The 12,088-nt window shown below is 40.7% G+C and overlaps 1 protein-coding gene across 1 annotated transcript in view; it reads left to right on the top strand.

Moving 5' to 3' along the window:
- The window catches only part of LOC122543349 (aquaporin-4), a 15,693-nt gene extending 9,229 nt beyond the window's left edge, over positions 1-6,464 (top strand). The window contains exon 5 of the mRNA XM_043681935.1: positions 5,997-6,464. Within this exon, the coding sequence (XP_043537870.1) occupies positions 5,997-6,215 (219 nt within the window). The 3' untranslated portion in view covers positions 6,216-6,464. The remainder of the gene's footprint in view (positions 1-5,996) is intronic.
- Positions 6,465-12,088: the final 5,624 nt, after the last annotated feature.

Here is a 12,088-nt window from a genome sequence, read left to right as displayed (position 1 = left end):
GTGGAATCAAGGGTTATGGAGATAAGGCAGGAACAGGATACTGATTAGGAATGATCAGCCATGATCATATTGAAAGGCGGTGCAGGCTCGAAGGGCAGAATGGCCTACTCCTGCACCTATTGTCTATTGTCTATTGTCTAATCCACAATTACTAAGGTAGAGCAAGTATTTGAACGCAATCAGATAGATTTTCTGTATCCCATGATGTCTAAGTGGGAAATGTGCATCATAAATGAATTAGGTAATGGATATTTTACAGTTGTGGTTGTTACTGGACCAGTAACCTAGGGGTCTGAATCAGTAATCTGGAAAACATAAATTCAGATTCCACCATGGCAGTCTGAGAATTTCAATTCATTTTTGAACAACTGGAAATAAAAGACTGTTACCAGTGAAGACGAACCATGAAATTGTTAGATTGTGCTAAAACCCCAGCTGTTCAGTCTTTCTAACTGATAAGGGAAGCACGGTGGCTCAGTGGTTAGCACTGCTGCCTCACAGCACCAAGGACCCGGGTTCAATTCTACCCTTGGGCAACTGTCTGTGTGGAGCTTGCACATTTCCCCCATGTCTGCATGGGTTTCCTCTGGGTGCCCTGGTTTCCTCCCATGGTCCAAAGATGCACAGGTTAGGTGGATTGGCCATGGTAAATGCAGGGTTACAGGGATAGTGAAGAGGATGAGTCTGGGTGAGCTGCTCTTTGGAGGGTTAGTGGACTCAATGGGCTGAAAGGAGAAAGTGAGGACTGCAGATGCTGGAGATCAGAGCTGAAAATGTGTTGCTGGAAAAGCACAGCAGGTCAGGCAGCATCCAAGGAACAGGAGAGAGGGAGGAAGAGAGCTTCTTCAAGGAAGGCATCCTTGTAAGAGGATTCGCAGTAGGTTAAAATCTTCGAGGAGAAAGTGAAAACTGCAGATGTCTTCAAGGAAGGCATCCTTGTAAGAGGATTCGCAGTAGGTTTCCTTCAAGGAAGGCATCCTTGTAAGAGAATTTGCAGTAGGTTGTCTTCAAGGAAGGTCCTGAAGAAGGGCTTATGCCCGAAACGTCGATTCTCCTGTTCCTTGGATGCTGCCTGACCTGCTGCGCTTTTCCAGCAACACATTTTCAGCTCAATGGGCTGAAAGGCCTGCTTCGACACTGTAGGGATTCTATGTTTCAATGATTATGTCAATCCAATCCCACATCAACATGGGATGATGATAAACATCCCTCTTAAAGTGACCAAGGAATTTTTATCAAAGAGAAAAATGCCACTTGGGAAGGGCTTTGCCAGCAATGCCCACACTTAAGCAGAAATGATGGAAGCAAAAAGCAGCAATTAAAAATCTAGAAATGGCAAGTGCAGAAATGCAAAAATGCAGCAAGTAAATGCAAAAAGTGAAAACACAGCAAATAAAATGCAGCAGGCAAAAATCCAAGGATGGAAAATTCAGAAAATCAAATGCAATAGTGCAAAGTACAGCAAATAAAATACAGCACTCAGTTTGTCAAGGGCCAGACATGTTTGTCCTGTGTCACCCATTTTATAACGATAAATCAAGTGCACAAAGTATTCCTGGTGCAAAAAAAATCAAATAATTCAATTAGAGAAACACTGTTCACTTGCAAACTGATCAGGGCCTTAATGAAGTTCACATACAGTTTATATCAGAACACTTCAGGCAATCTGGACGATTGAATGCAACACGAATCAGTTCCATATCCACATGCTTGTTATGTTCTAGTGGTGAAAACATTTAACCTGGTGTTTCAATCTCTAGCTTTCGCTGTCCCTCAGTCCCTAATGTTCGCTGATATTGATGGAATATTGCTCAACAAAGTGTCATTTTAAGTTTGATTTAAATTTATTTCAGAAGTGATAGAAATGTAACTTCAATTACTCAAGAGGTATAAATGCAAAGCTTGTGGTGTAATGAACCATACACACCATGGGAGTTGATGATTTAGCCTTGTAGTGGGAGAGGGGCCACCAGAATTTGCCTCAATGCCCCTGAGGAGGAGAAAAATAATTCAGAATTTACACTTCTAATCATTATTCACTGAACTGTATTGATAAATGCAATTGTGTGGACACCAGGTGAGGACTGAACTGGTTCAATTTTGTTAGGACCATCATGAAAGAATCTGTCAGCACTTACCGTTTGGCTTCACATTGCTAAGAAAGGCTACTAAGGTGAGATAGTTGAAGGTTACCAGAACACTTGGAACTGGACCTCATCATGGGTCAGAAGAGAGAATTATTTTTAAACCGCATTGGAATTAGATAAGAATTTAAATCCCAGCTCTGTATTACCTGGGTTTTCCCTGTCACCAGACATTTGGGAAAAACTTTATTTCCATCATATTTAAGTTAAATTTGATATAACACCAGGTTATAGTCCAACAGGTTTATTTGAAAGTACAAGCTTTCGGAGCGCTGCTCCTTTGTCAGGTAGCTAGTGGGGCAGGAAACATAGGACACAGCATTTATAGGTAAAAGATTAAAGCGTCACACAACTGATGTGATGTATTAAGACAAACCTGGATGGCTGTGAAGTCTTTAATCGCTTAGAATGGGGATGCAGCTTTCGATTGATTAATATTTAAATCCTACTTAAGTATTCTAAGTCATAATGATTTCTGTACAAATTATCTGAGAGGCCAATGTCACGGTAATTACAATTAAAGGCTCCAATATTTATTAAATACTGAAAGGCAATAATATGCTGCAGTCTTTTGCAAGGTGAAACCTTTTCACCCAAAAGGTAATAATGTTGTGGAATAAGTTACCAAAAAAGGTGATTAAAGCAGACTCTATGAATGGTAATTAAAGATAATTAAGAGGTAATTAAATATATTTTTGGAGAGAGAAAAGAATGAGGCATATGGTAGCAGAATGAGCAATGGGGCAAATGTTCAAAACAGTAACAAGTTTGTCATCTCAGGTATTGAAGTGTTGTAATCTCCAGTATTGCTCTCCTATAAAGGTTTGTGTAGTGAACACTCTGTTTCTGATTTCAAAACTGCTTGCATTGAAATTCCCCTAGGTTGCCTTCAGGTTTATTGCTGGTTTTCCTCTCTCTACTATTTTCACTTTGTTACTTGTTATGGACTAGGCCAGACCACTCAAAACATTCTTAAGCAAGCAGCTCAGACCATAACTTTGCAATTTGTTTCGGTAAGTGTGTAGTGAAAATTACCAGGATTAAGTTAGCTAGGTTGACTACTAGATTTTAAAACAGACAAAAATTTATTCACAAAATTACACAATGAAACACAAAGAACAGAATAAAGAACCCCTACAGAATTCAGCCTATCAAAGTAGATTTAATTATGCTTTTCCGAATATACACAACAGTCCCAATAAGCAACCTCCCTTTAAAAACCAGTATAAATGGAACGCCTGCTTATAGGTTGAAGTTGAAGAGCAGAAAGAGAGAGGGAGAAAGAGACTTTCCACACAGCTTCCTGCTGAACTTCCAGCCAGTTCAAGACTGAACTAAAACTGCTCAGCTCAGCTAGAGAGCTTTCTTTATACAGGTCACTTGTAAGGCATAGCTACTTTGGCCTGAAGTCTCATCTGTTTACATATAAACAAAAGGCCTCTCAAAATCCTTTTCATCTCTGTACCAAACCAGTCTGATCGGAACCCGGCCTGGTTTATTACTCCTCTGAAAAAAATCAAGGACTAAGTCTCCTTGAGCCAAGGAACAGCTTTTAGGAAAAAAAGGGACTAGCTTTGTGATATATTATTACTCCAGAACATTTTTTTTGAAGTATTATTTTCTTTTGGTGAGTTTTCAGTGCATGGAGGTGCTAAATACAGTCAATTTCTCCTTGTTGGCTTACGGAACAAAGACTTGGAGCAATGTCACATCAATTCCCCACAAACGGCATCAATTTAAACATTCCTCCAATGAAGGTTAACTTCAGTAATGTGACATTTGTGTTCTTATGGTGCTGATCACCATGCAAGTGTGGCATTTGACCTTTATCATTGACAGGGTGTTCAGTGGCAGTTGTACATGGTCATTAATGAAATGCCTGTTCCTGTATTTTTGGTTGAAAATGCAATACTCACCCTTACAGAAGCCCAGTGAGCAACCACCAAAAACTCAGAACTATTCATTGTTAGCTGTCCTTCAATTCAAAAGTGACATTTACTCAGTGTCATCAAAGCTGTTAGGTTAAGTTAAATTAAATGATCCTAATGGATCAGATCTAAACTCTGCAGTCCAATCACACCCAGTCATGAATGTTGGTGGGCAATTAAACAACTCACTGCAAGAGGAGGCAGCTCCATAAATATCTTCATCCTCAATGATGAGGGAGTGCAGCACATCAATGAAAAAGATAAGGCTGAAGTATTTGTCACAGGCTTCAGCCAGGAGTGCCAATTGGATGATCCAGCTTGGCCTCTTGCAGAGATCTCCAGAATCGCAAGTGGCAACTTCATTCAATCTACTTATGATCAAGATAAAGGTCACCATGCCTCAGGTGAGGAAGAGGTTGGGAAGGAGAGTCTATCATGGTCACCTCAGCCTGTGCAGGAATTGAACCATGCTATCGGTATCACTATGCATCTCAAACCAGCCATCCAGCCAATTGAGCTAACCAACCCCACTATGTTACATTAAGAACACACTCGATACAGCCAAGGCTGTGGGACCTTGACAACATTCCAGCATTCGTCCTGAAGATGTGCTCCAGAACTAGCCAAGCATCTAATCAAGCTGCTCAAATTCAGCTACGACACTGGCATCTACCCAGCAATGTGGAAAATTCCCCAATCATATCCTGTAAACAAAAAACAGGACAATTCCACCCTGCCAATTTCTGCCCCATCATTCTATTCTTAATCATCAGCTGTGAAGAAAGGTATGACCAATAATCCTATCAAGCAGAATTTACTCAGCAAAAACCCGCTCACCAATGCTCAGTTTGGGTTCTGCTAGGGTCACTCATTTCCTGACCTCCTTATTGGTCCAAGCATAGACAGCTGAACTCAAGCAATGAAGTGAAAATGACTGCCTTGATATTGAGATAGTATCTTGACAGAGTGTGGCATCAAGAAGTCTTGGCAAAACTAGAGTCAGTGGAAATCAGGGAGAAGACTCTCCACTGGTTGGAGTTATGGTGTAGTACAAAGGATAATGGTTGTAATTGTTGGATACCAAGCACCTCAGCTGCTTCATCAATGACCTTCCCTCCAACATCAGGTCAGAAATAGAGATGTTCACTGATGGCTATACAACATTCACCATTTGCTGCTCCTCAGATACTGAAGTAGTTCATACCTGAATGAAGCTAGACTTGTACAACATTAGGCATGGAATTCTGAGATGAGCATTTCACCTCCTCAGTCTCCAAAGCCTGTCCAGTTTCTACAAGGCACAAGTCAGAACTATGATGGGAATACTCCTTGCGTGCCTGGATGTCTGCAGCTCCAAAGACACTCAAAAAGCTCAACATTATCCAATCAAAGTAGCCTACTTTATTGGCACTCTATCCAGCACCTTAAATATTCATTCCCTCCACCATTGACACTCAGTAGCAGCAGTGTGTACCATCTGTAAGATGCACTGTAGTAATTCACTAAGGCTCCTTAGACAGCATTTTGCAAACCCACAATCACTTCCAACTTCCAAACAGAAGGACAAGGGCAGCAGATACATGGGAACACCACCAGCCCCTGCAGGTTCCCCTCCAAGCCACTCACCATTCTGACTTGGAAATATATCACCGTTCCTTCAGTGGTCAAAATCCTGGAACTCCTTTTCTCATAGGACTGTGGGTGTCTCTACACCATCCAGACTGCAGAGTTTAAGAAGGCAGCTCACCACCACCAGGCCAGTCAGGGATGGGAAATAAATGCTGGCCAGACTAGCAATGTGCACACCCCAAGAACAAAAAAACAAAAAAAACATTGTAGCAAAACTCATGCACAAATATGCCACCCAATAAAACACTGTGTGCTCATATTCTTAATTGTAACTTTCTATTCATTGTTCCTGCAGGTGTACTGGATTGGTCCTATCCTTGGTGCTGTCCTTGGTGGCATTTCTTATGAGTTCTTTTTTGCCTCCAGTGCCTCTCAAGAAAAGCTCATTGCCTGTATCACATGCAAAGATATCGAGATTGTGGAAACCACCAGTGTGTCCCGTTCATCATTACTGACAGTCACACAATCTGCAATGCGAGCAAAACAGACTGCAAAAGTGCAGGATCACAGTTAAAGTTCACATTATTTATTTTTCCACATACCTATATAGATAGCCTGGGTTGTCTTTTTGAATCTGTGCTAGAGACATAGTTTGTCACAAACATTAACAATTAGTTTTGGCACCCTGGGAGGTGTTGTTGATGAATGCATTGGCTAACATTGTCCTGAGGCGTATAGACCAGAAAATTCCAAGTTCAAATCCCCCAGTGTGTGCTGAGTTAGCTGATCGCACAAGGTCACCAACTCAGACGCAACTATTATTATCAGGACTTTACTTAAGAAGAAGAACGAGTTTCTGCTCTTGTTGATTAGAAAGTGTGTAAATGAAGATCAGCTGGGCTGAAATTCTGCCATGGTCGAATGACCCATAAACAGGGTTGTGAGCACTGACTATTCCCATGTACAAATATGCTGGCCTCATTGAATAATGAAAAGTCAGCTCATTTATGTATTTCTTTTGTCGCTCTCACCACATAGCTCATAAAACCATATCCCAGCATCACTGGACCTGCATGTTGGCACTAGTGAAACTATACCCCAACAAGAGCTCAACATTTTAGAATAGGAGATAAATGCTGGGTGGAAAGTAAAGGATAGTTTGTGTATTTTACAGTGGGACAGTGGGAGATAAGTTGTACAAAGGAACAGTTTCCATTGATACCCTTAGAGCAGAACAGGAAACTCTTCAAAATGTTTGTGAATTAAAAAGAAAATGCATAATATCCTCATTAAAACTAATCTTAGGAAGCAAATTAATTTTCAGAGTTATAACAAAATCTATTTTCACACTGCATTACTTGATGAACCGGCTAAGCTTAACAACTCTAGTAAACATATTTTATGTCATTAAACCCTTGATCCTTTACTAGTTAGTAATATTTTTTGGTAGCAAAAACTGAAATAAAAGTCTAAAGTAGTGTTACAACTCAAAACAGAAAATGCTGGAAATACTCTGCAGGTCTAGTAGCATCTTTAGAGAGAGTTAAAGTTTCATATCAACGTCCTTTCTAAACAAGAACGATGACCTCAAATGTTAACTCTGTTTGCATCTCTCCACAGACAATGCTGAGTACTTTCAACGTTTTCTGCTTTTATTCCGACATCCACACTATTTTGCTTTTATCAAATGCAGTGTTATTCCGCAATCTTCCAAAGATGAGAAGGGTTATGTGATAAAGCCAATAGCTGAAATTCTATGATCAGACTCTAGGATTGACAAATATTTGAAAACCTGGAAGCCAAAGATTTCATAATAATCTTTTCAAAAATCTCAAAAAAGTGTACACAACCCCAAATAATCAATTCCTTTAAATCTGTACAAAACATGAATGTTTCCTTTTAACAAAATGTTAAAAGTTGGTTAAGTATGCAGTTTGTAATAATTGGGCCAAGTTCTATTACTTAAGGAAGAGTTATTTAGGGTTCACTCCACACTCTATAGCACTTTAAGGAACAGTTGTGTACTCGCAATTTCCAACCCCGTGCAGGATACACCTCCTTTCTTTTGACACTGTGTACCTCTGGGATGTTGCAATGTTTCTAAAATTTATTTGAAACAAATCTGTATCATCTTATTAAGAACAAACTCTATGTCAAGCTTGTCTTCATCTGTCTTAAACTGAACAATTATTTATAGAGCTTCTTACCCATAATAGTAATTAGTATGACAACGTTGACACCTTCTAGCTGCTTAACAAGACGTGGTGCAATCATTGTCCCAAAGTCTTTTAACACCTTTCCAAATTGCTAGCTAGATTATCAGTCATCTTTAATTTTGCTGTAAATGGTACATTATGAAAAATAGACCAAAGAAAAGTTCAATGGTTTAATTCGCATTGTTTAACTTTTAAAAACATTTTAAATAACTCTTAGCAAATCATAGAACCATAAAATGATTGCAGCCCAGAAGGAAGTCACTCGGCCCATAAAGCTCATGTTGTTCTCTGCAGTTCCCACTCTTCTGCCTCTTCCCAGTAGCTCTGTAAATATTTTGTCTCCAGTTTATTATCCAATTCTCATTTAAAGACCACAATTGCATCTGCCCTTTCATTCTCACAAGCAGTGCATTCTACTTCCTAACCACAAGTTTTTCCTCACGTTGTTGTTGCTGCTTAGGCAATCACCTTAAAACAGTGTCCTCTAGTTCTCGATCCTTCCACCATTTGGTACAGTTTCACCTAAGCTACAGTTCACAGCCCTCATAATTATGAATATCTCTTTGCAATCATCTCCGAGCCTTCTCTTTTCCAATCTTCTCCCATCTATCTATGTAAATGAAACACCTATTCTCTGGAGCTATTCTCGTGTGTCTTTTCTGCACCCTCTCCAAAGCCTTAACAGCTTTTCTAAAGTGTGGGGCCTAGTCATCTTTAGCTGCTTCATCAATGACCTGCTGTCCATTATAAGGTCAGAAGTGGAGATGTTCGCTGATGATTGTACAATGCTCAGCACTAATCATCACTCCTCAGATATTGAAGTAGTCATGTCCAAATGCAGCAAGACCTGGACAATATCCAGGCTTGGGCTTAAAAGAGGCAAGTAACATTCACACCACATGACCATTGCCACCAAGATAAAATCTAGCCATTGTCCCTTGACGTTCAATGATGTGGGGCGGCACTGTGGCTCAGTGGTTAGCACTGCTGCCTCACAGCACCAAGGACCCGGGTTCAATTCCAGCCTCGGGCAACTGTCTGTGTGGAGTTTGCACATTCTCCCTGTGTTTGCGTGGGTTTCCTCCGGGTGCTCCGGTTTCCTCCCACAATCCAAAGATGTGCAGGTTAGGTGAATTGGGCATGCTAAATTGCCCATAGTGTTCAGGGATGTGTAGGCTAGGTTCATTGGTCAAGGGAAATGTAGAGTTAAGGGGATGGATTTGGGTGGGATACTCTGCAGAGGGTCGGTGTGAACTTGTTGGGCCAAGTAGTCTGTTTCCATAGTGTAGAAATTCTATGAACAAATAAAAAACTAAATTTGTGAATTCTATGAACTGTGGAGGTTACCATTGACCAGAAACTGGACTGGACTAGCCATATAAATGCTGTGGCTATGAGAACAGATCAGAAGCTAGGAATCCTGCAGGAGTAACTCACCTCCTGACTCTCCAAATCTCCACCATCGACATGGCACAAGTCAGGAGTGTGAATACTCTCCACTTGCCTGGATGAGTGCTGCTCCACCAACACTCAAGCAGCTTGATACCATCCAGGACAAAGCAGCCCACCATAGCCACCAGTGTCCATTCCCTCTACTACTGGCATTCAGTAGAAGCACTGAGTACCAACTAGAACATGTAATGCAGCAACACATTAAGGTTCCTTTAACAATACCTGCCAAACTAGTGACCTCTACCATCTAGAAGGACAAGGGCAGCAGATACATGGGAATGCCACAAGCCACAAGTTCCCCTCCTAGCCACTCACCATCCTGACTTGAAAATATATCACCATTCCCTCAGTGTCACAGGGTCAAAATCCTGGAATTCCATTCCTAGTTGCATTGTGGGTCTACCTACAGGACATGGATGGCAGTGTTTCAAGAAGACAGCGCATTACCACTTACTTGAGGGCAACTAGGGATGGCCAATAAATACTGGCCCATATCCCATGAGTGAATACAATAAATACAATAAATCCTCTAGTTGATGCTGAACCAGTGCTTTAAACAGGTTTATCATAATTTCCTTTTGTACTCAGTGACCTGATTTATAAAATTCAGAGTCTAATATGTTTTATTAACCACATTCTCAACCTGTCCTCCCACCTCCACTGATTTGTGCGCATGTACCCTGAAGTTATTCTGCTCCAGCACCCTCTTTATTTCATTTTCCCTCTCCTCATTCATCCCATTAAAATGAATCACTTCATACTTCTCTGCATTAAATTCTATCTGCCATGGGTCCACCAATTCTACGCGCTCTTGAAGCTCACCGCAAACCATCTCATAATTTCTAATGCTTCCAAGTTTTGTGTCATCAACAAATTTTGAAATTGTTTCTGGTACATTCAGGTCTAGATCATACACTTACATGAGAAAAAGCAGAAGTCCTAACACCAATGCTGTCCCCATAATCTTCCAATCCATCAACTATTCACCAACACTCTGTTTCCTATCACTCAAACACTTTCATGTTCACGCTACTGTTGCTCTTTTTATTCCATGAGCTCTAACTGTGCTGGCAAGCCTATTACGTGGCATCTTATCAAATAGAATCATAGAATCCCTATAATGCAGAATGGAACCATTCAACCTGTCGAATCTGCACTGACTCTCCGAAGAGCATCCCACCCAAACCTAGCTCCCCCCCCCTCCACCCACTCTATTGTAACCTCACATTTACTGTGGCTAATCCACATCTCTGGACACAATTTAGCATGGCCAATCCACCTAATCTGCACATCTTTGGACTGTGGAAGCACGTGGAGAAAACCCACGCAGACATGGGGAGAATGTGCAAACTTCAAAATGTTTTTTGGAAGTCCATGTACATCACATCAATTACATTATCCTCATCAACCTTCTCTGTTACCTCTTCAAAATCTCAATCAAGTTAGTTCGACAATAAATCTTAATAAATATTTGCTGGCATTTCTTACTTGGTCCATTCTTTTTGTCCAAGTGACTGTTAATTTGAATGATCATCTTCAAAAATCGTCCCAATACAAAGGTTAAACCTTTTGTTATTTAGTTTATCCTTGCACCTTTTTTGAACAAGGGTGTAACATTTACAGTTCTCCAGTCTTCTGGATTTCTTAAAGAAATAGGATAATTTCAAAATTTGTCACTCAGTCTAAAGCACTTTGAACTTGCATATAGCACCAAAGTATTCTACTCTGACTCAACAGTTAGCCTTAATCCCAGACTTAGGAGGAGCACGAATGTAATATTTCTCTTGTCCTTCTGCATGGATTGTCAACTTGTTGGATTTTGTGCTGTCCACTCATCTCCACAGGGAATTAGATCGAGAATACCCTGTTTCATTGAGCTAATTTTCACCTGAGTGATTTGGGCTGGATATGAACGCAACTCCCAGGGATGAACAGTTAATGAAACGTGACATGCTCTTGGGAAAGGAACTTTAACTTTTTAGGCCTACCCTTTCCTCACAAGAAGTTGAGATTTGATTATTAAATCATTGCAATGATTCTATGATAAGTTATCTAATATCTAAATTTTCCTATTCTTGTAGCAGCCAATTAAGTATATTTAAGATGGAGATAGATAGGTTCTTGACTGTCAAGGGGATCAAGGGTTACGGGGAGAATGGGGTTGAGAAACTTATCAGCTATAATTGAATGGAGCAGCAGACCCGATGAGCTGAATGGCCTAATTTCTGCTCCTATGTCTTATGGTCTTAGATTAGATTAGATTAGATTCCTTACAGTGTGGAAACAGGCCCTTCGGCCCAACAAGTCCACACTGACCCGCCGAAGCGCAACCCACCCATACCCCTACATTTACCCCTTTAACCTAACACTACGGGCAATTTAGCATGGCCAATTCACCTGACCTGCACATCTTTGGACTGTGGGAGGAAACCAGAGCACCTGGAGGAAACCCATGCAGACACGGGGAGAATGTGCAAACTCCACACAGTCAGTCGCCTGAGTCGGGAATTGAACCCGGGTCTCTGGCGCTGTGAGGCAGCAGTGCTAACCACTGTGCCACTTATATCAGGTCATAATAAGCATTCGACATTTTACAACTGTTTTGTGTTCTGCTGAACAAAATCAAACAGATTTTCCTGTTAATAACAGATATTAGATATGGATCTATTAGGAAGGATTGTTGAAACAAAAGTTTGAAATGACATCCATGTTAGCCCCATCAGGATTGGTCAACAAAGGACAAATTTGATATTAACAGAAAATTCGAACAGTTATTATT

Source organism: Chiloscyllium plagiosum, chromosome 43 (genome assembly GCF_004010195.1).
Source record: "Chiloscyllium plagiosum isolate BGI_BamShark_2017 chromosome 43, ASM401019v2, whole genome shotgun sequence".
Lineage (NCBI taxonomy): Eukaryota > Metazoa > Chordata > Chondrichthyes > Orectolobiformes > Hemiscylliidae > Chiloscyllium > Chiloscyllium plagiosum.
Note: the sequence above shows the minus strand (reverse complement) of the source record. Positions and strands in the feature narration are given on the sequence as shown.